This window comes from Scyliorhinus canicula, chromosome 5 (genome assembly GCF_902713615.1).
Source record: "Scyliorhinus canicula chromosome 5, sScyCan1.1, whole genome shotgun sequence".
Taxonomy (NCBI): domain Eukaryota; kingdom Metazoa; phylum Chordata; class Chondrichthyes; order Carcharhiniformes; family Scyliorhinidae; genus Scyliorhinus; species Scyliorhinus canicula.
Genome location: NC_052150.1, coordinates 121,223,012 through 121,249,738, shown reverse-complemented (window position 1 = coordinate 121,249,738; position 26,727 = coordinate 121,223,012). Strand labels below are relative to the sequence as shown.

At 42.3% G+C, this 26,727-nt stretch overlaps 1 protein-coding gene, 1 long non-coding RNA gene and 1 pseudogene across 2 annotated transcripts in view; 1 reads left to right on the top strand and 2 right to left on the bottom strand.

Moving 5' to 3' along the window:
• The window catches only part of LOC119966221, a 41,615-nt gene extending 37,698 nt beyond the window's left edge, over window positions 1–3,917 (bottom strand). The window contains exon 1 of the long non-coding RNA XR_005460698.1: window positions 2,917–3,917. This is a non-coding gene — a long non-coding RNA (uncharacterized LOC119966221). The remainder of the gene's footprint in view (window positions 1–2,916) is intronic.
• The window catches only part of zgc:85777 (uncharacterized protein LOC405871 homolog), an 87,000-nt gene that overhangs the window by 28,921 nt on the left and 31,352 nt on the right, over window positions 1–26,727 (top strand). The window contains exon 2 of the mRNA XM_038797563.1: window positions 18,116–18,236. Coding sequence (XP_038653491.1) covers window positions 18,116–18,236 — 121 coding nt within the window. The remainder of the gene's footprint in view (window positions 1–18,115; window positions 18,237–26,727) is intronic.
• On the bottom strand, window positions 26,449–26,602 carry LOC119966694 (annotated as a pseudogene).

Genomic DNA, 26,727 nt, shown 5'->3' with positions numbered 1-26,727 from the left:
AGATATAGAGGGGATGTCAGAGGTAGGTTCTTTACCCAGAGAGTAGTGGGGGCATGGAATGCACTGCCTGTGGTAGTAGTTGAGTCGGAAAATTTATGGACCTTCAAACGGCTATTGGATAGGTACTTGGATTAGGGTAGAATAAGGGAGTGTAGGTTAACTTCTTAAGGGCAGCACGGTAGCATTGTGGATAGCACAATTGCTTCACAGCTCCAGGGTCCCAAGTTCGATTTCGACTTGGGTCACTGTCTGTGTGGAGTCTGCACATCCTCCCCGTGACTGCGTGGGTTTCCTCCGGGTACTCCGGTTTCCTCCCACAGTCCAAAGATGTGCAGGTTGGGTGGATTGGCCATGACAAATTGTCCAAAATTCTATGATTAACCTAGGACAAAAGTTTGGCGCAACATCGTGGGCCGAAGGGCCTGTTCTGTGCTGTATTTCTCTATCTATCTATCTTTACGCAGAGAGTAGTAAGAGCGTGGAATGTTCTGCCTGCAACAGTAGTGGACTCGCCAACACTAAGGGCATTTAAATGGTCATTGGATAAACATATGGATGATAAGGGAATAGTGTAGATGGGCTTTAGAGTGGTCGGCGCAACATCGAGGGCCAAAGGGCCTGTACTGCGCTGTAATGTTCTATGTTCTTAATTGGGAAAAAATGAATTGGGTACTCTAAAAATTTTTTAAAAAGCTTATTAAATCTGTGGTACAGCTTTACAATGACTCTAATTATCTTTTTGTAAGGGGAGGGCCCAGAAAGTGCACATTGTGCTCCCAGCTATGGCCTAACTTATTTATTCCATAGAAGTTCTCAGAGTCAGTTGTGATTCGCTGGAACATTCTTGTCACCGAGTCAGACAGGCTTTGGATTCGAGACCCACTCCAGAGATTAGAGCACATAAATGATGTCTGATACATCAATGAGTATTTTGCAGGTGCTGACTTTCAGATGGGATGTTAAACAGTGGCCAAAACTGCTACCTTAGTGGAGCGTCAGAGACCCGATGGCCCTTATTTAAAGGCCAAGTCAGTTCTTCATGATAGTGTCTTGCCCCATATTTATCCCTCAATTAACATCACTTAAAAAAACAGATAATTTCACTGCTGCGATGAGGCCTGGCGGTGTGCAATTTAACTGCTGCATTTCCTACACCTTAAAAGTGGGTGTAAAACGATTTGTGATGTCTTGAATCTGTGAAAAGGAGCTAATTAAACATGTGTTTATGTTGTCCTTGCACTCATATAATTCTCAGAACCAGATTCATCTGTTCTATTGTTTTTTCCACATGAAAATGCAACTTGTAAAAATTCCTGCAACAGCAATTCTGAGTAATTCTGTACCTTGACCTTATTGACAACTTACAATATAGATTATGGGTAGGCTGCTGACTGCCCACTTTAAACCTGATGCCCTGGGTTGTATAGGTGGCCCACCAGCCACCTGCCTGGGTGCTCTCTGGCCCCAGCCCACCCATTAACTGTATGGGTGCTACAGCACAACCTGTGCCATCTCTTCACCCCGATTAGTGTGTGTGTATGTGGGCAGTACTGTTTAAGCGGGGCTGCAGCTTGTCAGCTCTGCGAATGTCCATCACGGACCCTGCAATTCCGTTTTTTTTGGGTTTCGATGGTGTTCCACGCGGCATCGGTGTTATCCTCTCACCAGTAACAGAATCAGTGTGGGTTTGGCCCCGATTTTTCTGACGTGAAAGTCCACGGATTCTCCATTGGTGTCAGCACTTAGACGCAGAAATGGAGAATCCAGCACCATAATTTCATTTTTTGTTCTCTTTCTCACATATTACTTTTATCTACGTTGACTTCTGTTTGTCCTGTATTCTCATCTTTTACAGTTGTCTTTGATTTGTCACATGCTGAGTTTGTTTTGCTAACAATTTTCAATATTCAAAATTATTTATTGTATATGTAGTGAATAGTCTAAGCACAGTTCCTTTAGCACCCTGTTCGCTGTATCTTGCTGCACTGAACTCATCCCTTTACTCCTACTCTTTGTGTTGCATTCTTCACTGCTGTCACCTTTATACTACAGACTTTAATCTTTGCAAAACGCCTCTGATGTGCACTTTGTGAATTACATTATTGAAACTTCAAATAGATTATCTCCACTACACTCATGTAGTGCAGGGCGGCGCGGTGATGCAGTGGTTAGCATTGCTGCCTCATGGCGCTGAGGACCTGGGTTCAATCTCGGCCCCGGGTCACTGTGTGGTGTTTGCACATTCCCTGTGTCTGCGTGGGTCTCACCTCACTCCCACAACTCAAAGATGTGCAGGGTAGGTGGATTGGCCATGCTAAATTGCCCCTTAATTAGAAAGAAAGGAATTGGGTACTCTGACTTTATTTTTTTTTAAACATTCATGTAGTGTATATGTTTGGTCATGACCTCAAACGAAATTAGTCATGCCCTTTACAAGTCTGTGTTCATGATTCATTTTTTATACATTCATTATCCATTGTTACAGCAATTAACAGTTTTCCAATAACGTGAGCCTGAGTAGTTTATAAACACCATCAGTGACTATTACATCAACAAAAATGATTTATCTTTCTTTAAGAAATGTGTACATGTGAGGAAAAGAATCAGCAAAATGTGAAAAGTGGAACTGCTTCTAAACATGCTATAAAGTGGGGGGAAAAGGGGCTTGCACTTGTGCCTTTCACAACCACAGAGCCCCCAAATCACTTTACTGCCAATAAAGTATTTTTGAAGTATGTTCACTATTATCATTTGGAAAATACCTCAGCTAACTGTACACAGCAAGCTCCTAAATTGTGCTATTGACTAGGTAATTTATTTTTCTGATATTGATTGGTGGTGAATATGGTCCAGGACAATGGGAATAACTCCCCAGCTCCTAGTCAATATAGCGGCACTAGGTCTTTTTATATCTACCTGAGTGTAGCTGAGACCTCACTCAACACCTCACATGAAAGGAGACGACGTCTGTGGGTGGCACTGCTGTCTCACAGCACCAGGGACCCTGGTTTGATTTCGACCTTGCGTGACTGTGTTGAGTTTGCACTTCTCCCGATTTCTGCGTGGGTTTCCTCAGGGTGTTCCAGTTTCCTGCCACAGTCCAAAGATGTGTAGATTAGGTGTGTTGGCTATGCCAAATTGCCCGTTTCTAAAGGTTAGATGGGGTTATGGTGCTAGAGATTACTACCTCCCTCAGTATTGCATGAGGAAGTGTCAGCCTTGGTTTTTGTGAACCCTTAGCTTCTGAATCTGAGTCTACAGTGCCATGGCTGCAATTAGTATTTCTGTAGTGTATGAACAGTTCTTTAAAAAGACCTTACTCCAATGATGCAGAAGCAAAAGATTTCATGTGTTGGAAATCTGAATAAAAACAGAAAATGCCAGGAATACTTAGCAAGTCTAGCAACACCCGTGGCGAGAGAAACCAAGTTAATGCTACAGAATCATGAACACAGCCCAATCGTCACGCAAACCCGCCTCCCATCCATTGACTCTGCCTACACCTCCCGTTGCCTTGGGAAAGCGGGCAGCATAATCAAAGACCCCTGCCACCCAAGTTATTCTCTCTTCCAACCTCTTCCATCGGGCGGGAGGTACAAAGGTCGGAGAATACGCAACCGATTCAAAAACAGCTTCTTCCCTGCTGTTACCAAACTCCTGAATGACCCTCTTATGGACTTAACTGATCTCTCCGGGCATCTTCTCTACTATGTAGCACTACACTCTGTATGCTTCACCTGATGTCTATGTATTTTATCGTATGTCCTATGTTTTTCATGTATGGAACGATATGCCTGGACTGTATGCAGAACAATACTTTTCACTGTGCCTTGGTACACGTGACAATAAATCTAAAGCTTGTCTGTGACCATTTCTCAAAACCAGTAATTACAGTCAGTTTAGTCAATGAAAGCTTTTAGAAATTAACATTTGGGATAAGTTTAAGCCATTTGGAAAAATTAGGACTAATTAAGAAAATATTAAGAATTTGTAGATCAAATTGATGAGGATAATGTGGCTGATGTAGCGTACAAGGACTTTCAAACGGCATTTGATAAAGTCCCAGACGAGTTAGCAAAGCTATGGTTCATGCAATAAAAGGGACAGTAATAGCATTATGCACATTAGGTTTATTAATATAAAGCAGAAAAAGCATGGGTCTTGATGCTAACCTCTCTTGCACAGTGTACCTTCATCCAGTCTGAAAAAAACTGGTCATTATTACTATTGTGTTCCTGTCACTCAGCAAAACACCAACTGTCCTTTTTAGTCCATGATTTAATGCTGATATTGCTGGTTTTACTCTTCCAGATAATATTTGCAATTTTCCAGCTGCCACTCCACCCCCTTTAAGATTTATGGGATTCACCTGTTTCCAATAACTCCCTAATTGTAAATCCCACCAGGTTCTACAGACTTAACCACATGGTAAGAATGAACATTTTAGCTGGTGAATTCAGAATGTTAAACATTTGAAAAGGTAACGAGTCAAAAAGATTAAAAGCAGTGTCAATTAAAAGTAATGAGCAGTAAGAGGAGAAAGCTTAACCTTACCAATCTCACCACCCTTCTGAGACCAGAGCGTAAAGTGAAGTCTCCGAGAATGCGGATAACTTGCTAACCCAAGATGGCTTCTCGAGACTTTTCTTTTATACCTCAAGGATACTGTGCCCAGTTAATTATTTTTTCCAATTAAGGGGCAATTTAGCGTGGCCAATCCACTTACCCTATACATCTTTGGGTTGTGGGGGCGAAACCCTTGCAAACACGGGAAGAATGTGCAAACTCCACACGGACAGTGACCCAGAGCTGGGATCGAACCTGGGACCTCAGCGCCGTGAGGCAGCAGGCTAACCTCACTGTGCCACTGTTCTACCTCCTCAAGAATATTGTAAACCCAACTTAATTAGGTTGTTAGAAATAACCAATAGGTCCAAAATTTGTCAGTAGTGAAACAAGAGCCAGCCCATCGATTATAGCTAATTACATACATTGTCTTTTTTTTTTAAACGCATTTTATTCAAACTTGTCTCAAAGGAGGTTTACAGCAAATAAACACCCCAGGAAACATTCTTCCCAACAATCAACCATACAGATTTTTCTCCTTTTTCAACCCCCCACCCTCCTGCGATGAACAGCTCCTCAAATACGGTCACAAACATCCCCCACCTTTTCTCAAACTCCCCTGCTGAACCCCTTAACTCATACTTTATCTTCTCTAACTGCAGGAAGTCATACAGGTCACCCAACCATGGTGCTACCCCTGGTGGTGATGCCGACCGCCACTCCAGCAAAATTTGTCGCCGTGCAATCAGAGAGGCGCAGGCCAAGACATCGGCCTTCCTCTTCTCCATGAGCTCCGGCTTCTCTGAAACCCCAAATATCACCACCAAAGGGTCCGGGTCCATCTCCATCTCCACTATCCTGGTTAAGACCGCGAACACTCCCGCCCAAAATCTTCCCAATTTTTCACAACTCCAAAACATATACACATGATTCGCTGGCCCCGCCCACACCTCGCACACTCATCTGTTACCGCCTGAAAGAACCCACTCATTCTCGCCCGAGTCATATGCACCCTGTGCACCACCTTAAACTGTATCAGGCTCATCCTTGCACAAGAGGAGGTCCCGTTTACCCTTCTCAGTGCCTCACACCATTCTCCCCAATTGATCTCCATTCACAACTCCGCCTCCCATTTCTCCTTGATCTTCATCACCCGCTCGCCTCCCTGCTCCCCCAGCTACTTGTATATATCCCCAATTCTTCCCTCCCCTTCCACATCCGGAAGCAGCAGTCGCTCCAGTAGGGTGTATCCCGGCAATCTAGGGAACCCCTTCCAGACCTTTCGTGCAAAGTCCATAACCTGTAGATACCTGAACTCACTACCCCTCGGCAGCTCTACCCTCTCCCTTAGCTCCTCCAGACAGGTGAACCCTTCCTCCAAATACAAATCCCTCACCTTGACCAGTCCCACTTCCCTCCACCTCCTGTATACACTATCCATACCCCCCGGCTCAAACCCATGATCTTCGCACAGCGGCATTAGCACCGACATCCCTTCCACCCTAAAATGCCTCCTCAGCTGATTCCATATCTTCACCGTGGACTGCACCACTGGACTCCCTGAATACCTACTTGGAGCCATTGGCAATGCTGCCGTCACCATAGCTCTCAAACTAGACCCTTTACAAGATTCCTCCTCCATCATAACCCACTCTACCCTTTCTCCTTCCCACCACCGCCGCACCTTGTCCGCATTTGCCGCCCAATAATAATGAAGCATGTTTGGCAACGCCAACCCCCCCCTGCTGCCTCTCCCTCTGTAGCAGGGTCCTCCCCACCCTCGGCACCTTCCCCGCCCATACAAAGTCAGAGATGATTGTGTCCACTTCTGAAAAAAGGCCTTTGGTATAAAGATTGGGAGAGCCTGAAAGGTACACAAGAACCTCGGCAGAATATTTATTTTCACCAATTGGACCCTCCCCACCAATGTTAAGTACAGTGTATCCCACCTCTTAAGATCCTCCCTGGCCTCCTCCACCGGCTTTGTTAAGTTCCACTTCTGGACCCCCGTCCATTCCCTCGCTACCTGAATCCCCAAGTACCTAAACCTATCCCTCACTACCGTAAATGGCATCCCCCCTAAATTAGCCCGCTGTGCCACTCATTTACTGGGAATACCTCACTTTTCCCTACATTCAGCTTGTAACCTGAGAACCCTCCAAACTTCCCCAACAGGCCCATAATTACATACATTCTCTTAACCATGGCTCCTCTTAGACTAATTCAAGGTGAGCGACATAGCTGAAGTGTTCAATAATAATTACTGGTTAACATAACTGGCATTTATAATTGAGACGTTGTGAGCAAAGCCCTATTCATTTCTTCAGTCAAGGTTAACAAAAGTACATGTTATCTTTCCAGCCTGAATTGGGAAGGCAGCACTTTACGATTCTCGTGACTTAATTATGAAGTGGTTATCATAAAATTTGTAATATTTTTATGTTGCAAGTAATATTACCAGCCTTACTAATGCATTTATTGGTTGTTTTTGAATAATGCAGTCACTGGTTTCGTTCTTGAAATAGCTTCGTAGCACAAAATGGCTTCTGACCATGTTAAATCTATGCTGGTAAATAACATTGATTCAAACACTCTGAGGCAAGCTATCAATGATAGTCATGCTAAAACTATGATTTTGAAACTACCAACCACCTCCCATCCCACTACCTAAGGAGGATGTGCCTCTGCAATTTTCATCCTTCTCTCCGTATCCTCAGTTGCATCTAATCTGTTCCTGGTGACTTTTCAACTTTAGGTATAACCACCCTACCTAATATTCTTAACAAATTTTTGCCCATCCAGTGTATGCCACTTCCTTTTCCTTGTCTTTCACTGTGGCTTGGGAAGCAACCCCTTCTTTCCTAAGGATGGATGCCAAGTACTGATTTAATATTCAGCCATGCCCCCTGCCTCCATGTGTAAGTCTCCTTTTGGGTCCCTAATTATCCCCCCCCCCTCCTCTTTTTACCACCATTTTACTATTTATATGCCGAGAGACGACTGTTCCAGTCTCTTTTCATACTTTCTCTTCTCTTTCTCATTTCCATTTTGAAGCTTCCATATTCAGCCTAGTGCTCAATTGTATCATATGCCTGTTAAGGCTTAGTCCAATGATTGGGCTTGGAACTGAAAACACAGTTTCTCTAATGGTTTTCTTTCTCAAATTGTGCTTACTTTGAAGATTAACAATTACAAAAGGTGATTTAAAATGTCTTCACTACTAAGATGTAGGTATGATTTTCAGTGAGTGATTTTAATATGATTATCACAAATTGCAAGATGGTTTGTCACTTTATTTATTTTTCCTGCTTTCAAATGTCTCCATATATTCTCTTTAACTATACCTTCAGCACAGCACCCCCACCACACTCCACCCACAGCTTTTCAATAATCCCTTGTTTTGGTTCTCTCAGCCTTGCAATGTGATTTGAGGTGTCCTTCAGTATATGAAGAGCTCTCAAGTGGTTATTAGAAAAAGTGTTTCACATATAATGAATGTTGACATTTTTGAGCTACTATAATGTCATAATGTAATTGCACAATTATTTTGCTATTTAAAAGTCAGCAGGTACTAGCATCGGTTTCAAAAAGAATACATTGCTAGTACTCAAGGTTAAATTAATTAGCTTGGAAAGCTATTTAGGTCATACTAAATGGATATATAGGTTTTAAATGACTATTCTGCTTAATGGATTAGTCTTGACAAGCTTGTCAGTGGATAGCATGTTCCATATCAACAATATGACTGATTGAAGGTAAAAGCAGATTGATATGGCAGTAAGACCACCGCATTATTAAAGGCAAAGATTAATTTAAAGCTTTTTCTTTTTGGTTTAGAACTATGTCCAGTTACTGTAAGAACATGTAAACAAGTATGCCCATTCCAAGTTCATACCTGTATTTGAATGTATCTCATTTTCTATATGAGGGTTTATCAGTCACCGTATTCAGCTGTAATTTGAGATTCATGCATGCCACCTACAGGTATTGGAACTGTTTAAGAAAGATCTTGCCTACTTCCAAGTCCTGTTATTGCTCAACCTGTTTCTCTTGTATCCTGTTTTTTTTCCTCCCTTCTTTTAACTGGTTTGTCTTGTAACTTGTCTGTTAGCTCACCCTTTATTCTCTCACACACTCTTTGGTCTCACAGTTGTGGCCTCTCGTCAACTCTTATGAACACTGTATGGACAGAATTAACATAGAATCAAGCTCCTTCTGCTAAACGCCCAGTTCCTCACGTGAAAGATCAGTTTGAAACTCCTTAGTCAAATGGAAATGGAAGCATTTTTGTACTTTTCATATGTTGAACACAAGTTTGATCTGATACAAATCCATAAGGACAGTAGTGAGTTAAAATAAGTGACCACTTATGATGCAGCCAAAATAACACAGTGATACTCTGAACCACTGAATGGTTTCCTTTTTACATTCATGCCTACTGCCAGCTTGTTAGCTTTTCACCTTGTTAGCATTTTGAGAGTTTATGTTTGTGTTTGCTGTCAAAAATCAACGTGATCCAGGCTTCTCTTCTCTTCTTTGTTCATACCCAAGTTCCTGCTCCCCAACTATCACCCGAGACGTTTCCATCTCCATACTGAGCTCCAATTGCTGCAGCACCTCTTTTGCAATGTTGATTGTCCAGCCAATGTGTATTGTCATCAGGAAATCAAATGCAAACATGAGTTTTGGTTAAAAGTGAACAGTGGCCAGTATCTTGGGGAGATTTGTCAGCATTAATTGAGGAGGAATGGGAAGAGTGAGAGCACTCTGAGCACCTGTGGGGCCCCAACTTTTAGCGTCATCGAAAGTCTAACCTGCCTTCTGACCCCGGACTCCAAAGTGTGAGTCAAACTGGTGGCACATGGTTAGCACTGCTGCCTCATAGCGCCACAGACCTGTGTTCAATTCCGGCCTTGGGTCACTGTCTGTGTGGAGTTTTCATTTTCTCCCTTTGTCTGTATGGGCTTCCTCCGGGTGTTCCGATTCCCTCCCACAGTCCAAAGATGTGCAGGCTAAGTGGATTGGCCGTGATAAATTGCCCCTTAGTGTCCAAAAGGATGTGTACGTTAGATAAAGGGGTTAATGGGATATGGCAGGGGAATGAGTTTAGGTGAAGTACTGTTTCAGAGGGTTGGTGCAGACTCGATGGGCCGAATGGGTTTCTTCTGCATTGTAGAGATTCTAGGATTCTATGATAATCGTGTTGACTAAAGATAGGGCAACAGTGTTTTTTAATAGGCTCATCACTCTTGCCACTGCTACTCTTACTATTGCACAGTATCTTCTGAAGTGTGATTTCGATTTTTTTTTTTTTTTGTCTGTCTTATTGTTATTCTTGATCACCTATACTTTGTTAAATCCTTAGTTCTCGGTTATATTACCCGTTGTAACTCTTAAATACATATTTTCCTTTTGATTTATTTAATACTAATTACTCTTATTGACCATGGTTGCATCATTCCAGAGACATCTCTTTTGACCTTTGTGGATATGTGCAAATATGCCCATGGGTATTGTCATGTGAGAGTACCTGCAAGAACTGGGTGTTTATTAAATGGCTGTAGTGGATTTACCTTTAAGAAATTAGTATTTATCGAATAGCTGCTGTGATGTCAGAGTGTGGGTGGAGCTGGACTGGCTGTCTTTCACTTTTGCTTTGAACAAAAGCTGGTGTGAGTCTGTGGGTTTTTAGTTTTGTATTGAGAGCTGGATAGCTGCAGGAAAAGCAAGCAGCTGTCGAAGGATCTCTGCAATCTAAAGACTGTCTCCAGACCATTTGGGTGATTTCAAAGTGATAACTGCTTTCAATAGAGACTTTAAACCTGATCTCGGTGTTAAAAAGGGTCTTTTGTCTTATGGATGTTGCAAGAAAAGATTAAAGGTTACTTATAGAATATTGTATCTGTGGGGATGATAGTTGTTAAGATGTTTACTGTGGAGTGGACTTCCGGTGGCGGCTATGGAGGAGTAGGTCGCACATTTGGTGGCTCCCGCTCTGGTCGGACTTTTGGACCTTTCCCTCGGACTTTTTTTCCGGTTTTAAACAGAAAATTTCTAGGTTGAGGTAGCTGGGCACTGTTTCCTCGCATTGGTTTATGGGAAAAAAGGATCAGAAGTGTGCAAAAGGGCAGAAACAAGAAGCCAGTAGCGAGCTTTGTTGAAGCTGCAACAGGAAACGGTATGGCCGAGGGGCGGACCCCTGGGGTGGCAGCGCAGCGACCAAAGGACCCAAGATGTTTACTGTGGGTTTATAAAGTGTTAACTGGTTTCATAAATAAACATTGTTTTAATTTAAAAGTACTTTAACTCTCTGTTGCACCACACCTGTAAAAGTAGGCCCCTGTGTTCCCCATAACCACAATCTATTAAAAGTTGTGGGTCAGGTGAACTCCATGATGCACTTTGGGGTTCTCTATACCCTGGCCCATAACAGTATGAGCAGTGTAACTAGATTGTGAATATGTTAGTAATCACAACGTAATAGGGAGAAAAGAAGGACTGCCAAGGTTGTTTTCCTTCTAACTAAAAACCTATTCTCTGGAATAACTTCAGTAATTTTTCTTATTGAGGTTTAAGATCCAAACTTTACCTCAGAAACTGTTTACCTTCTCGGGAAACTGTAACACACAAGTTTAAGCATAAGGAGATCTGGGCCTAGCAGGGGATCTGGCGAGATCTGGGTCTAGCAGGGGATCTGGCTAATCTGAAAGGGAACAGATTTATTTAGGATTCTCCTGGAAAAGAGGCTATGCCGCTAGTACAGCTCTATGGGACCATTCACGGAGCACTCCATATGCCAATGTGGCTCTGCCTGTGAATTCACCATTCAGTGAGTTGATTTAAGTTCTGCCACTGTGCAGAGATAGTTCCTTGCATGGATAAAAATAAGACTTTTGGGCTAATTGTTCTGTTTAATATTGTGTCTTCACTTGCTATCTAGAACATGAGATAACTACGAATAACATTCCCTTCCCTTATCTGGAAAAGTAGAGGAGGTAACATTGCTAAGCTTAACCTGGGAAATATCAAGTTATGTTGCTGAAAAACACATGACCAGTATTTTCCATTCAGTAACTTGGTGTCAGTGAAGACTTCTGTGCACATTCACAAAGAACAAAGAGAAGAAAGAACCTGTATCCCCTTGTAATTGACACTTCCACCCTTGGAAAAAGCCTCTGACTATCCACCCTGTTTATGCCTCTCATAATATGTAGACCTTATCAGGTCTCCCCTCTGCCTCTGTCTTTCCAGTGAAAACAATCCTAATTTATTCAACCTCTCTTCATAGCCAACACCCTCAAGACCAGGCAACATCCTGGTGAACCTTCTTTGCAGTCTCTCCAAAGCTTCCACGTACTTCTGATAATGTGACCAGAACTGCACGCGATACTCCAAATGCGGCCTAGGTTTTATGTAGCTGCAACATGATTTCTCAACTCTTATACTCAATGGAGGCAAGCATGCCATATGCCTTCGTAATCACCTTGGCCACCTGTGTTGCTACTTTTCGGGAACTGTGGACCCGCACACTCACATTCCTTTGTATGTTAATCTTCTGAAGGGTTCTGTCATTTACAGTATAATTCATATCTAGATTTGGTCTTCCAAAATGCATCACCTCACATTTGTCCAGATTAAACTCCATCTGCCATTTCTGTGCCCATGTTTCCAATCTATCTGTATCCTGTTGTATTCGCTGACAATTCACGGCATTATCAGCAACTCTGCCAATCTTCATGCCACCTGCAAACTTACTAATCAGACCACCCACATTTTCCTCCAGATCATTTATATATACTACAAACAACCGTGGTCCCAGCACTGATCCCTGCGGCTCACCAGTAGCTACAAATCTCTATTCTGAAAAACACCCTTCCACCACTACTCTCTCTCTTCTTTAACCAACCAGTTCTGTGTCCATTTAGTGGGAGTTCTCATAGTGCCATATTCATATTGTTTGCCTTCACAAAGCATTAGAGAGGAGTGAAGACGAAAGATCTGTGGTCCTTAAAATCCACACGCTACATTTGCCCTGACAGAGTTTGAGAGGGCCAGTGGTGTGTGACATTATTAGGAGAAATTGCATTTGCACGGGGCCACTAGTATCATTATAGGTACATTTTAGTTTGCCTGTTTACCTCTTAGCCAGGGAGGTATGCCAAGTGTCTTCCATTTGAGAAGAAGCCATGGCCCTCTCTGCAGTCCTTTGGTGGTCGATCCAAAATTTTCAATAAAATCCTCTTGTGCTTGGGGGTTCCATCACTCCACCTTTTGGATCCTTCACAAAAGAAGGCCCAATTGCACTAACCGGAGGCAGCATGCTTCACCTTTGTCAGGCTGCAGCCTTCAGTGATACGCCAGTCTCTTCTGAGCCTGATGAGAACTGAAGAGAGTCTCTGGCCTTTGCTCATTAGCCTTATCTCCGCTTCATTAGCTTTGTAGAAGGCTTCGCTCCAATTTTTAAATGGTCGACTGGGAAGTAAATCGGGCTATCATTTTCTTTTAAATAACTTTAGATTTCTCGTGTTACTGAGGATGGTCAATTGCCATGGATGTTTTACCAGTACATTAAGATCAAGGAAATAACTAAGGAAAGGATTAGGGCCTATCAGAGATGTACATGGTCACTTGTGCATTGATGCAGAAGATGTGGGCAGGGTTCTCAATGCGTGCTTTGTCTCAGTCTTCACCAGGGAGAGGGATGATGCACGCATTCTGGTTAAAGACCAGTAATGTGAAATATTAGATACAGTAAATATTATGAGCGAGGAAGTACCGGAGGGACTGACATCCTTGAAGACAGATAAATTCGCGGGAGCTGGATGGATTGTATCCTAGTCTGTTAAAGGAAGCCAAGGAGAAAATAGCGGATGCTCTGATGATCATGTTCTGATCCACACTAGATACAAGCGAGGCACCAGAAAACTGGAGGTCTAGTAAAATTGTACCATTGTTTAATAAGGGTTACTCCAGAAAATGATGGGCTGGTGGTGGTGGTCAAATTTATTGAAATTAATTTTGAGGATAAACCGACACTTAAAAGGCGTGGATTGATCATGGATAGTCAGCATTGTTTTGTTAGGAAACGATTGTGTGTTGCTAACTTTTTGAGGAAGTAAAAAGATGGAGTGATGAGGGTAGTGCAGTGGATGTTGCCTGCACAGATTTTAGTAAGGCATTTGACAAGGTTCCACATGGCAGACTGGTCAGTAAAGTGTAATCCCATGGGCTACAGGGGAATAAGAACAAACAAAAGAACAGCACAGGAACAAGTCCTTCGGCCCTCCAAGCCTGTGCTTTGTGGCGAGTTAGATCCAAAATTAGTCCAGTGACAGGATACAAAGGTGGTCTTTGTGAATGGCAAGCAGCTTCCGATGGCATTCCACACAGCCCTTTCTGTTTGTTTTATATATAAATGACTTGGATTTGAAAGTGGAGGCATGATTGAGATATTTGCAGATGGCATAAAAATTGGCCGTGTAGTTGATAATGAAGAGGATAGCTGTTGTCTCCAGAGTGATCTCAATGGTTTAGTTGAGTGGGTGGAGAAGTGGCAAATGTAATTTAATTCTGAGATGTGTTCATTTGGGGAGGGCAATGTGAGGGAATATACAATCAACAGGAGAATATTGAGAGAAGAGTAAGTGAAAGACCTTGTCCACAGATCCTTGAAGATGGTAGGACAGGTGGATAAGATGGTAAATAAAGCATATGGAATGCTTTCCTTTATTGGACAAGATATTGAATACAAGAGCAAGGATGCAATGTTGGAGTTGTATAAAATGCTGGTTAGGCATTCTGAAATTTTGTGAACAGTTATGGTCACATTACGGGAAGGACGTAGTTGCTCATAGTTGCTCTGGAAAGAATACAGAGGATGTTTACGGAAATGTTGCCAGGGTTTGGACATTGCAGCTATGAGGGAAGATTGGGTAGGCTAGATTTTCCTTCAAACGGAGGAGGCTGAGGGTTGATCTAATTGAGGTGTACAAAATTGAGAGGCCTGGATAGAGTAGACAGGAAAGACCTGTTTCTCCCAGTGGAGAGGTCAATTACCAAGGGGCGTATATTTAAGGTGATTGGTAGAAGAATTAGAGGGGACAAGAAGAAAACCGTTTTCACCCAGAGGGATGGTGGGAGTCTGGTATTCACTGCTCGAATTGGTGGCTGAGACAGAAATGCTCAGCTCAATTAACAATTTGAGCTATACCTGAAATGTTGTAACCCTCAAGGCTATGGATCAGATGCTGGAAAGTGGGATTAAAATAATAGGCTAGTTTTCTCTTATTGGTCGGTGCAGATATGATGGGCCGTAATGTTCCTGTCACACTGTGATGAGGTGATATATCTCTTGCGAGGCAGCCCTTTCATTTTTTACTCTTCCCATCACCAAAGCCCAGTCACTTGAGTAATGTTGGGAATCAGGAACACAGCATTCCTGACCTCCAACATCAGATGACCTATCCCTATTAATTTATTATTTGCATATAGCTGTGTTCTTCAAACATTTTTTCCGGGATCCATTTTTACCAACCGGCCAACCTTTGGGACTCAACCCAGCCGAACCTCGCGACCCACACTGGCTGACCTTCGCGACCCACCATTTTCTCTTGCCTTGTTTGCTGCTGACAAAAATGGAGGAAATGGTGTTGACTCCCTTTGGCCCTCGTACACGCTGCTCCAATGGAACCTGTTGGATGAAGGTGAAACCTTCCGGTGTCAGAAAGTATGGAGTCTCCATCTGTCCAAAGTTCTGCATTTTTTTTCCCTGTAAAATTTTATCAAATAAAACTCCCCCGAACTTATAAAAAAAAAACAATAAAATGAATAAAATAAATGAAAAAAATAAAAATTAAATGAATAAAATAAATAAAAAACCCAAAACTTGTAAAACAGAAAGCTGCGACCGTTTTAAAATAAAAGTGGCCGCACTGCGCATGTGTGCCCGATAATCGGCGCGCATGTGCCTAGTTTTGCGCATGCGCGCCTATTTTCGGGCACGCACCAGAACTGCGGCTGCATTTTTTTTACATGTTCGTGGCCACTTTGAAGGCTGCTTGCAGCCGGCGTTATTAACAGCCGGCTGTTGCGAGCAGATTTGCGCAATCGGGAGCACCACGACGGACGGCTCCGTGACCCTCCCGACACCCGCCCGCGATCCACCCGGGGTCGCGTCCCCGAGTTTGACAATGCCTGGCATATAGTATCTACCACGCTGCTGATGAAAAATACTGGGAGTAATGGTGAGGGAACAGGTGAACGGTTTCCCTCCACATTTCCCACCTGCCATAAAACTAATCCAAGATGGATCTTTAGGAAATTTAGGTCATGGAACTTTAAATCAGCCAATGCCTGCAGGTAAGGAGAAGGTAGCCTCCTAATCTTTAAAATAATTCCAACTTCTACAATTAGATGAAGCTTTTGTGTAACTCGTGACCTCTACAACTGCTTAAGATGCTTATATCTAATCTAATTACAGTCCAAAACTACATCAGACTAAATGCTTTTAGAAAGCTAATCACTTTAACACCAGGACTGCTGCAACACTAGTAGCATAAATGTATTCAGGCCAGAGAATCTTAGGAGGACCCTATGTCTCGGATTTGTACTTACTGATTGGCCAGGTTTTGTAAACCGTACATAATTTGAAACAAAGTTCTCAATTAAATATTCAATATCTCTCCATAGCTGGATTGTACTGATCCTTCAAATTATATGAAAATTGTTCCACAAACATAATCTATATGGTAATTTATTGTGAAGCTGATACATTAGGTATTTGGACTTTCACAAAGGATTTGATACGGTACCACATGGCAGGTTGGTTAGCAAATTAGAAATGTTTGGGATTGATGGGTCCTTGGCAGCATGGATTAGAAATTGGCTAAGAGATAGGAAACAGAGGATAGGTATAGATGGGCATTTCTCAAATTGGCGATGAGTTGAAAGTGAGTTCAATGTTGGGACCTTAGCTTTTTTCTGATTTATACATGTGATTTAGCGATGGGCAGAAACTCTAAATTTGCAGATGATACTAAGCTAGGCAGAATAGTGAATTGTGAGGATGACGTTGAGCGACTTCAGAGGGATACTGACAAGTTGGCCAAATGGGCAGACACCTGGCAGATGAATTTCAGTTTGGAGAAATGTGAGATTATACATTTTGGTAGAAGAAATGTGGGGAGACAACATGGGCTCAATGGTACAATTTTGAGAGACAGGAGCCGAAGGACCTCGGGGATCAAGTGCTTAATTATCTGAAGGAGCCAGTTGAAACTTTATAAATTTATAAATAGAGGTGTGGAGTATAAAAGCAAGGAAGTGATGCTACACCTCTACAAATCATTGGTCAGACCACATTTGAAATATTGTGTTCAGTTTGGGGTACCTTATTTGTGGAAGGATGTTAAAGCCCTAGAGAGAGTGTGCAGAAGAGGTTATGAGAACTATATCAGGAATGAAGAATTTTAGATACATGGAAAGATTGGGCTTGGGCTCCTCAGAACAGAGAAAATCAAGAGAGGAACTTTTTAAGGTATTCAAAATGATGAACAATTTTGATCAGGAAAAGATGGATATTCTGTTTCCACTGGTTGGTGTGTCTGACTAGAGGTCAAAATTTCAAGGTGGTCAGCAAGAGAGCTAGAAGTGAGATGAGGGGAAACCTGTTTACTCAGATTTGCTGGGATTTGGACTGCGCTGCCTGGAAGAGTGGTGGTGGGGTGGGTGGGAAATGGATTCCATCTGAAGTTTCAAAAGAGTTGGATATATATTTGAAAGTGATGGGTTTATGGGGCTGGGAAATGGGGCTAGCTAGACAGCTCTTTTGGGAGTCAGTTCAGACATTATGGGCCGAATGGCTGCCTCCTATGCTGTAAAATGCTTCTATGATCAAGTGTTGCTTTGTTGTTGTGGGTGCATAGCTCCATGTTGTTAAATATTGAATCATCCTCATAATATGGGAAGCAAATACTTTGTGACATTAAACATTCCCTCCACCCAGCCACCCTGGATTTTATTTAAATTGGTACTAAAGCCTATCGTGCTGTCAGGGCACACCTATGGCAGTGCCTTTTTTGAACAGATATAGGAAACTGGTTAAATAACAATTGATTTTTTACTCCTTTGTGACATTGCTAAAGTTCACTACTTTGGCCTCCATAGGTCAATGAGCTCCAAACTGTTTGACAAAATAAAAATGGCAGTGAATGAGTTTCCAACATTAACTCTCCACTCACAACTGGTGTTCAAACCCCTGACGCTGATTCTTATGATGTCCCGTCACATTACATTCGAAACACTCGGAACACGACAAATAGAATTAAATTCTCTGATCTTCCTGTTGGATGATGCAGGCAACATAAAACGCATATAGAGCACTGGATCCGGCAATGCCATGTTGGAAATGCCATTATGCATCAAATAAGGAAAGTGAAGTGGGCCTGGCCATTTTTATTTAACTGAAGCAATATTTATACGTTATAAAATCTTACTGAGTCATCCTTGTTGAAAGATGCTGATTAAAGCTTATTGGTTTTAATTTTAACAGATAATTGAGAAGAACATTATTCCTTTTGTCGATAAATGGGAAGAAGCGGGAGCATTCCCAGCCCATAGAATCTTCAAAATCCTTGGACAAGCCGGCTTCCTGGGTATTAACAAGCCAATAGGTAACTCACATTTATGATTTTATAATTAGAATTCTGGTATATTTCTGCACAAAAAATGGTTTAATATCATAATAGTTTAGAATTTCTTTGGCAAGGGGGTAAGAAAAGCAAATAAAATATAGAGCTGTTCACATTATTTCCATCCCTCACCACTGCTTTTAATCGACTGACAGCTGGTGGGCTTGCCATTTGAAGAGCAGGTCAAACAAACCCATGTATGATTGCTTGTGGGCTCCTGGGGGTGGGGGTTCCTAAATCAAATGGTCCAGCAGAAAGCGATGGGCCAGCTAAGAGCCCCACTTGCCCTTGTTGGTAAACCCCCTCTGCCCTGCCCACTCTCCCTGCCATCACTCGCGTGTGTCCTGGGATACACCAACGATAGTAGGCCTTGGGTGGGTAAGCTACTGGCAGCAACCAACTCCCCTGTGGAATTCAAGAGGCCAGCAGCTATGGGCAGACTGGACTTCTGTCCCCGGGGTCCTTGATCCCAGGGAAGGTTCACTGCTGTTCAGTTAAATGCTGTCTCTCCAGCCAATGGATGAGACTTCCAACACCACTATTAAATATTACCCATCGTCTTTCTTTCCTCTCTGAATTTCTTGCTGGAGTAGTGTTTTCCAGCTGTTCTTTTGAGGACTCATTGGAAGCAAATTAATCTAACTGCAGACTACTTATGTTTTATGGTGAGGTTGTGGGAAATATTTTGCAGCCTATCCCTAGTTGATCATACCTCTCCATTCACCTGAGGAAGGAGCTGCGCTCCGAAAGCTCGTGTTTGAAACAAACCTATTGGACTTTAACCTGGTGTTGTAAGACTTCTTACTGTGCTCACCCCAGTCCAACGCCGGCATCTCCACATCATGGCTCTTTTCTTGAACCCCTGCAGTGGGAGCACTCTCAAAATAGGGCGTTCCAAGGGCGGCGCGGTGGTTAGCACTCCGCCTCACGGCGCCGAGGTCCCAGGTTCAATCGTGATTCTGGGTCACTGTCCGTGTAGAGTTTGCATGCTCTCCCTGTGTTTGCGTGGATTTTGCCCCCACAATCCAAAGATGTGCAGGGTAGGTGAATTGGGCATGCTAAATTGTTCCTTAATTGGAAAAAATGAATTGGGTACTCTAAATTTATTTATTTTTTTAAAATAGGGAGTTCCAAAATATTGACCCACATGAAGGAGCTGCAATGTGGGATCAAGTTAGAACGGTGTGGAACTTAAAGGCTTCTTGGAAGTGATGATTATCATAGAATTTACAGTGCAGAAGGAGGCCATTCGGCCCATCGAGTCTGCACTGGCTCTTGGAAAGAGCACCGTACCCAAGGTCAACACCTCCACCCTATCCCATAACCCAGTAACCCCACCCAACACTAAGGGCAATTTTGGACACTAAGGGCAATTTATCATGGCAATCCACCTAACCTGCACATCTTTGGACTGTGGGAGGAAACTGGAGCACCCGGAGGAAACCCACGCACACACGGGGAGGATGTGCAGACTCTGCACAGACAGTGACCCAAGCCGGAATCGAACCTGGGATCCTGGAGCTGTGAAGCAATGGTGCTATCCACAATGCTACCGTGCTGCCCCATCGCTTTCTGCTGGACCATTTGATTTAGGAACCCCCACCCCCAGGAGCCCACAATTATTGTGATGTAATCACAATATTTTGCTCTCATCCTTGGTCAAGGTTGCACAGAAGAGAAGTGTTGTCAAAGTAATCTTGATGAGTTGCTATAATAACTTGTAATTATATGCTGTCTTTAACATTTTGTAAAATGTTCAAAAGCAGTTCACAGGAGCTTTTATCAAATTAAACCCGACTCCAAGCATGAAGATATTAGGGCAGATGAAAAAATCTCATCAAAGTGGCAAGTTTTAAAGAGCATCTTTAATGGGAGAGGATAAATAGAGAAAGGAAGAGATATAGGCCGGGGATTGCGGAGCTTAGAGCTACAGTGCTTTCTGTATACTGATCTTGTACTGCAGCTACTTTGTACCTTTTTTTAAATAAATTTAAGAGTACCTGTTTTTCTCCCCCAATTAAGGGGCAATTTAACATGGCCAATTCACCTACTTGCACATCTTTGGGTTGTGGGAGTGAGACCCACACAGACACATTGGGAGAATGTGCAAACTCCACACTGACAATGATCCAGGGCTGGGATCGAACCTGGGACCTCGGTGCTGTGAGGAAGCAGTGCTAATCGCTGGGCCACTACTTTGCATCTTTGGGGTTAAATATTGAGTCTGATGGACAGTGGTTCAGTCAAGCGAACTGCAGAGTCCTGGATGTGTTGAGCTTCTATATTTTTATCACAGTTTCACCTACTAAATGAGTTTGTGCTTTTTATCACATATCTGACAAAACTTTGAAATGGTGAGGAGCCTTTGAGGCATCAGGAGGTGGGTCACATGTTGCAAAGTTAAGAACAACAATGCAATTCATGTAGTATACCACTTAAGGTGTTCCAAAGTTCTTTACGACTGTTAAGAAAACATTGGCAGTTTTAAGGTATTGGTAAACATTAGAAATAAGGTATAGTTTTAAGTGGGTTTAATTTAATGTTTCTGACCTTGGAAGGGTAAAACCTATAGTTAGATTCATGCTGGACAAAGGTGTATTAAGTTCCAAGTGTGTTTCTATTGTGTATCGAGAGGGCTAAGGCATAAAGAATATACAAACCAGCAGTGGTTGCTTAGCAACTGGGGCCTTGTAAGGTACAGAAGCTTTTATGCCTTGGCTTTGGTAATTTGATTGCCTTTGGAGATCAGTAGTGAGAGAGAAGACAACTCTCCCAGCTCTGCTGGAGGCAGTGGTTTTGCGAAGGTGAAAGATGGAGCATCTCTCTCAGCCTTGCTAGTGGAAAAAACATACTATGGAGTAATGGTTAAGAAAAAAGATGCTGGAAATTTAAAGTCCAGCTGGTTAAGGAAACTAGGAGAAATAAAGACGTGACCGAGAAGTCTGGAGTTAGTGAACGGAGGAGATCAGTGTTCAGAAGAATTCAAGGAAGAATAAACAACGTGTTCTGAGTTAAAGAAACAATTGCAGTAACCAGATTTAAAGTGGGACACCAGCCTTCAAAGTTAAATCAAACATCTGATGCAATTTTAATACAATCTGGGAATCAAGACTTAAAGCAACTGTGAGCAGTCTGCACAGCAGTCAAGACAAAGAAATCATAAAGGGGTTGGCATAAAATTTTGGACTGGATTTGCTGTTAAAAGCAGAGAGCAAGCTTTGTTTAAAAATGTCATTTGCAAAACCTGGTCTGGAGTTCGGATTGCAAACCACAAAGGGCAAGTATAATTACGAGAAAATTAGTATGCTTTTGGGAGTGGAGTTTGGAAACTCTCTCGTGACAATCTTCTGGTGGGATTTTGAGGAGACATCCACAAACATTCACTTCGGGTTCAGAGTGGAGAGTGTATTTGCCCACAATCATATGGTGTGCTTAAAAGGGACTTTGTGTTAACGTGGTCATTGTAGATTAAGATGTACTTGTAATTCGTGTTAATCTTGAAACCTGTCTATAATTGTTCAGCTAAGGCTTGTGTCATCCAATTTTTTAATGTTTGATAAAGGTATTTTTCTTTTAAAATGAATTAGAGGCCCTGTGACTGTTCCTCCACGTTTTATTTTTTTTTTAAAGTTACGGTCTTTTGAGCCATGTCTGCTGTACGCATTTTCAGAACTGCTGACAATCTGTTAAGGGAAGTTTCTGTTTCCAAAAGTGTTCTCCATTTTATTTTAAAATTTACTGATTTCTCCAAGAGTAAACTGTTCTTAATTTTGACCAAATTGCCATATTAGTAGACTTTAAGGAAAACGAATCACCAAATGTATCTATTGGCTTCTGCATTCTGACTCTTGGGTTTACTTAAGCTCTGTCCCCTGCCGTTTCTGAACACAGTGTTGGACATGTAATAACTAGATCTTGGGCTCCGCAACTTCCTATGGTCTTACCTTTTGCACAATATTACGTTATTCTTTTCAGTCATTTGTTTCAACAGATCTATTAAGGTAGAGGCTGAAAACATTTGGATGTTGCTGCAACGCCCAGTTTGTCAAAATTGAATATTTCAATCCTGATTGCCAACTACGCAGTCGTGTCAGTTGCTCACAGACCTCAACTGTTTAACAAAAACTCCCAATTACCGGCGAAACAAAATCCAAGTTTGTCTGTTAGCATCCCCTCTATCGCTAGATTACCCAAGAAAATTTTGAGATTATTCGGACCACTGTGCTTCCAAAGACAGCCTTGCTGTCACAGCTTCTTTGCGTGGTCGTGCACATCTAAAGTCAGTTAGAGACACCCAGAGAGAGGAGGAACAGAGAAAGTAACAAATGACAGATTATATTTCTGGTTTCATTGACCAAGTTTCAATTTCCAGGTCATCAGAAACCATCCAACCAAATTAATTTCTGATCAGCATAGTCATGTCTGACTGATATGTGACTCCTGTCTGAAAGCCACATAATTGATTCTTCCTTGCTCAGTTAGGATCGAATGACAAATGGTTTAGTGAGTGACATCTGCACGAATACCCACTGTGGTAACATTAACTCAAACTTGATATTATGTGGCTCCACAGATTAATTGCATGTATGTTAAAAGCAAATTACTGCGGATGCTGGAATCTGAAACAAAAACAGAAAATGATGGAAAATCTCAGGTCTGTCAGCATCTGTGGAGAAACAACAGAGCTGACGCTTCGAATCTGGATGACTCTCCATCGAGAAGCCAAATGTTTATCTCCGTTCTCTCTCCACAGATGCTGTCAGACCTGCTGAGATTTTCCAGCATCTTGCCCAGTGGGCAGCACGGTAGCACCGTGGCTTCACAACGCCAGGGTCCCAGGTTTGATTCCCAGCTGGGGTCACTGTGTGTGCGGAGTCTGCATGTTCTCCCCGTGTCTGCGTGGGTTTCCTCTGGGTGCTCCGGTTTCCTCCCACAGTCCAAAGACGTGCAGGTTAGGGGGATTGGCCATGATAAATTGCCCTTAGTGTCCAAAAAGGTTAGGAGGGGTTATTGGGTTAAGGGGATAGGGTAGAAGCGAGGGCTTAAGTGGGTCGGTGCAGACTCAATGGGCCGAATGGCCTCCTTCTGCACTGTATGTTCTATGTTCTTCTGTTTTTGCTACATGTATGTGACTGATTCACCACATGTGAGTAATGAGCATATTGAACAAAACTAGATTAAGTGGGAAGTTTACAAATATTTTCACCCAAAGGGCAATGGCAGTCTGGAATGCACTGCCTGAAAGATTGATCGAGGCAGAAGCTTTCATTGCACTTAAAAAGGCCCCTTGGACAGGCCCATGAGATTCTGTAACTGACCAAGAACTGGAAGATGAGATGAGACTGGATAACACTTTTCGGCAGGTACAGACACAGTGGTTGAGTAGCTGTTCTTGTGCTGTAAATCTATTGTTTAGGAAAATGCAGGTAATGATCAGAATAAAATTACTATTATCATAAAGAATGTGGCAAGTTTATGCAAAATTAAGTAAATGGATTACATAAACTAGGACTAGAAATGTAAAAATAGCATATGGAAATAAATAGATAACAAAGTTTTGCAGAACAAAAAATTGAGCTTGGAGAATGGACAGCATTTAATTATTTATTATCTTGAAAGGCATGTGGAATGATGCAAAACCATAAATATTAAACTGAATAATAAGTGATCTTGCAGCAGTGGTTATGTTGTTGCCCAGCATAACCAAACGAAATTAATTCTTTTATTGTCTAAATTTACTTTTTAAACATTGTAGTGGCAAAAAAAGTCTTGTTGACAGTTAACAATGAAAATTGATTTAAACATCTTTCGGAAATATTAGTGTTGCTTGGAGCCATAACAGGAGCCATAACAAATTCCACTAGAAAGACAAGTGTGTGTACACCATGGAAAATATTTATCATTGCTGATGGCACGGAGCAAAATGGGAATGGAGAGGTCATCCGAAGTCTAGGTAGAGATTTATCTTACTGGTTCTACAGTCATGCCAGGAAAAAATTCTAATCTGTTCTTAACAATCAAAACATGTAGTATTTTAATTGGATGCATTTTATAAAATACAACCATTGTAATTCTTGATAGGAATACTCCATGCTAGCTATTATTTTAATTTCTTATTTTTGTTTAGTTAAGCTTTTGAGGTCTTTTCACAAAGGTGTTGATTCTCAAATTTTCAGTGGTTAGCCAAAATGTTGAATGCTCATTTGTTCATTTATTTTTGTTATTTTGCAGATGAGAAGAGGGGAGTTAAGAGAAGGCTAATAGGCAATGTTCCTATGTTCAACACACAATAAAATCCTTGAAATAATTCTTCCTATCCCTTGACAAAACACATCAGCGGGATTCTCTATCGACGGGATCCTCACCTCCGCTGATTTCCCGACGACATGGGTGGCCCACAATGGGAAACTCCATTGGCCGGCTGCTGGGACGTACGATCCTACTGCCGGCGGGAGCATACCACGCCACAAAATGAGACTGGCGGGACAGAGAATCCCACCCAATATCTATAATATAGGCTAAGTATGATCATCATAATCTGCTCCATGTTGCACAACTTGGAGTAAGTGAAGGATGAGCCATCTGCAACCAAAATATGCCAGAAGATAATTCTGTTAAAGTATTGTTACAAGCAGCAAGAATGATATGGTAGCTTCTCATTCCATCATCAGTTAGGAGCTGATGCTGGTATTGTAAGGGCCCTTCCTGTAGATTCCTTATTTCCCCATTTTTTTGCTGTTATCATTTTGATCCATGGATGCTTAATAGACATGTATCTCTGAGTCAAGCAGCAGACAGAATGAGGAATTCAAGAGTTACATTGTATATGGTGCTGCTAGCTATGGACAGAAGAGCCCAGACTTTCCAGCATCTGAGATACGGGGTGGGACTTGGATCGATTGATTGGCTGGTAGCCAATCAAATACCCAAAAGGCTGTGTTCTGCCTGGTAAAAGGTTATAATTGTATCCTGCCTGAGTGGGGTGATTTCCAGAGACTTGTGTGAAGCAGAGTTGAGACCTGGACTCACAGACAAGGACTTCTTTCCATCCCGTCCCATCCCCCATTTCCATCCTCCTATCTACCCGTGGGTCCTGTGTGCAGTCGAGGTGCCCCCTAGCTTTTGCCCCGTAGCACACTTGGTATGTCTGTCCTATCCAACTTTTTCTTACCCTGAGTTGGTCCTTCTCCCTCAGGTGTGTCTCTTGCAGGAAGACTGTCGGCCCTCAGCTTTTTCAGATGGGTTTCTCTCTGCCCCCCCTTGCAGGATCAGCCATACTTACCGTATGGATGTTCCCTTGCACTCTGGGCTTTCCCTTTGTTTGGGGCTGTCCAAGATGGCTGCCGTTGATTCCTTTGTTCCAACTGTCGCCATTTGCAACCTGTTGTAACCAGCATTCCACCCTGTGTCCGCCTACACCACTTGGACTGAAACAGTTCAAGAAGGAAGCTCTCAAGGACAACTAGGGATGGGCAATAAATGTCCAGAATGTTTATCTTACCTTACAACTTCCGTTATTCAGTTCTGTTATTTTTTATAGTCTTGTTATCCCTCAACAGTACAGCTAATTATTGGACTTGGATGGCCTCTGTGTCCATCTAGTGTTTTGTCCTGCTTCTAACTTTCTTTGTTTCTCTTTTTTATTTTATTTTTCATTTTCCGTCACTTGTTTCCAGATGCTTTCTCGTATGCTGTCTAATTCATTCTCCCTGCATGAATCTAAACAATGAATTTCTGCAATATATTTGACTGTGGTCGACTTTACAACTGAATGCAATCCAATGCTCACCCAAAGTCCACATTTTTTCAAAGCTGTGGTTAGAAGCATGAGTACTGGCTGATTTTCCTTTACCTTTGCTGTTATGAAATGTGTATTCAGTGTGAGGGGCATAAGCAATGCGGCATTGAAAACTTTTCTTTTTGGACACCCAGTGTCAGCATCTCGCACTTTCTGCATCCATTGCCCTGATGCTGTACACGACTTGTGTTGAGGATGTATGTACATATAAGAAATGTTGCTTATGAAAATCTCTTAATATTAACAACTAATTTGTGAAAGATTAAAAACAGATTTGTAAAATCAGTAAGTAATTCAATGTATCCTCCCATAGTATTGCAAAAGTCATGGGCCCTGAAAATATTCGAATAATAGTATGGAAGACTTGTGCTTGGGAACTTGCTGTAGCCCTTATCAAACTGTTCCAGAACAGTTGCACAAATTTTGCAGTCGAGTATCCCGCATTTGGGGACATCGCAGGTGTCAGCACACCCGAAGTGCAATGGACTAGCCTCGTCCTGGGCGAACCACCTTCAGCACCAACAAAGTGGAAAATCACCCAGGTATGTCCTGCGCACACAAAGCAGGACAAAGCCAACCCAGCCAATTACTGCCCCATCAGTCTAGTCTTGTTCATCAGTGAAGCAGTGGAAGGGGTTGTTAACAGTGCTAGCAAGCAGCACTTGCTTAGCAATG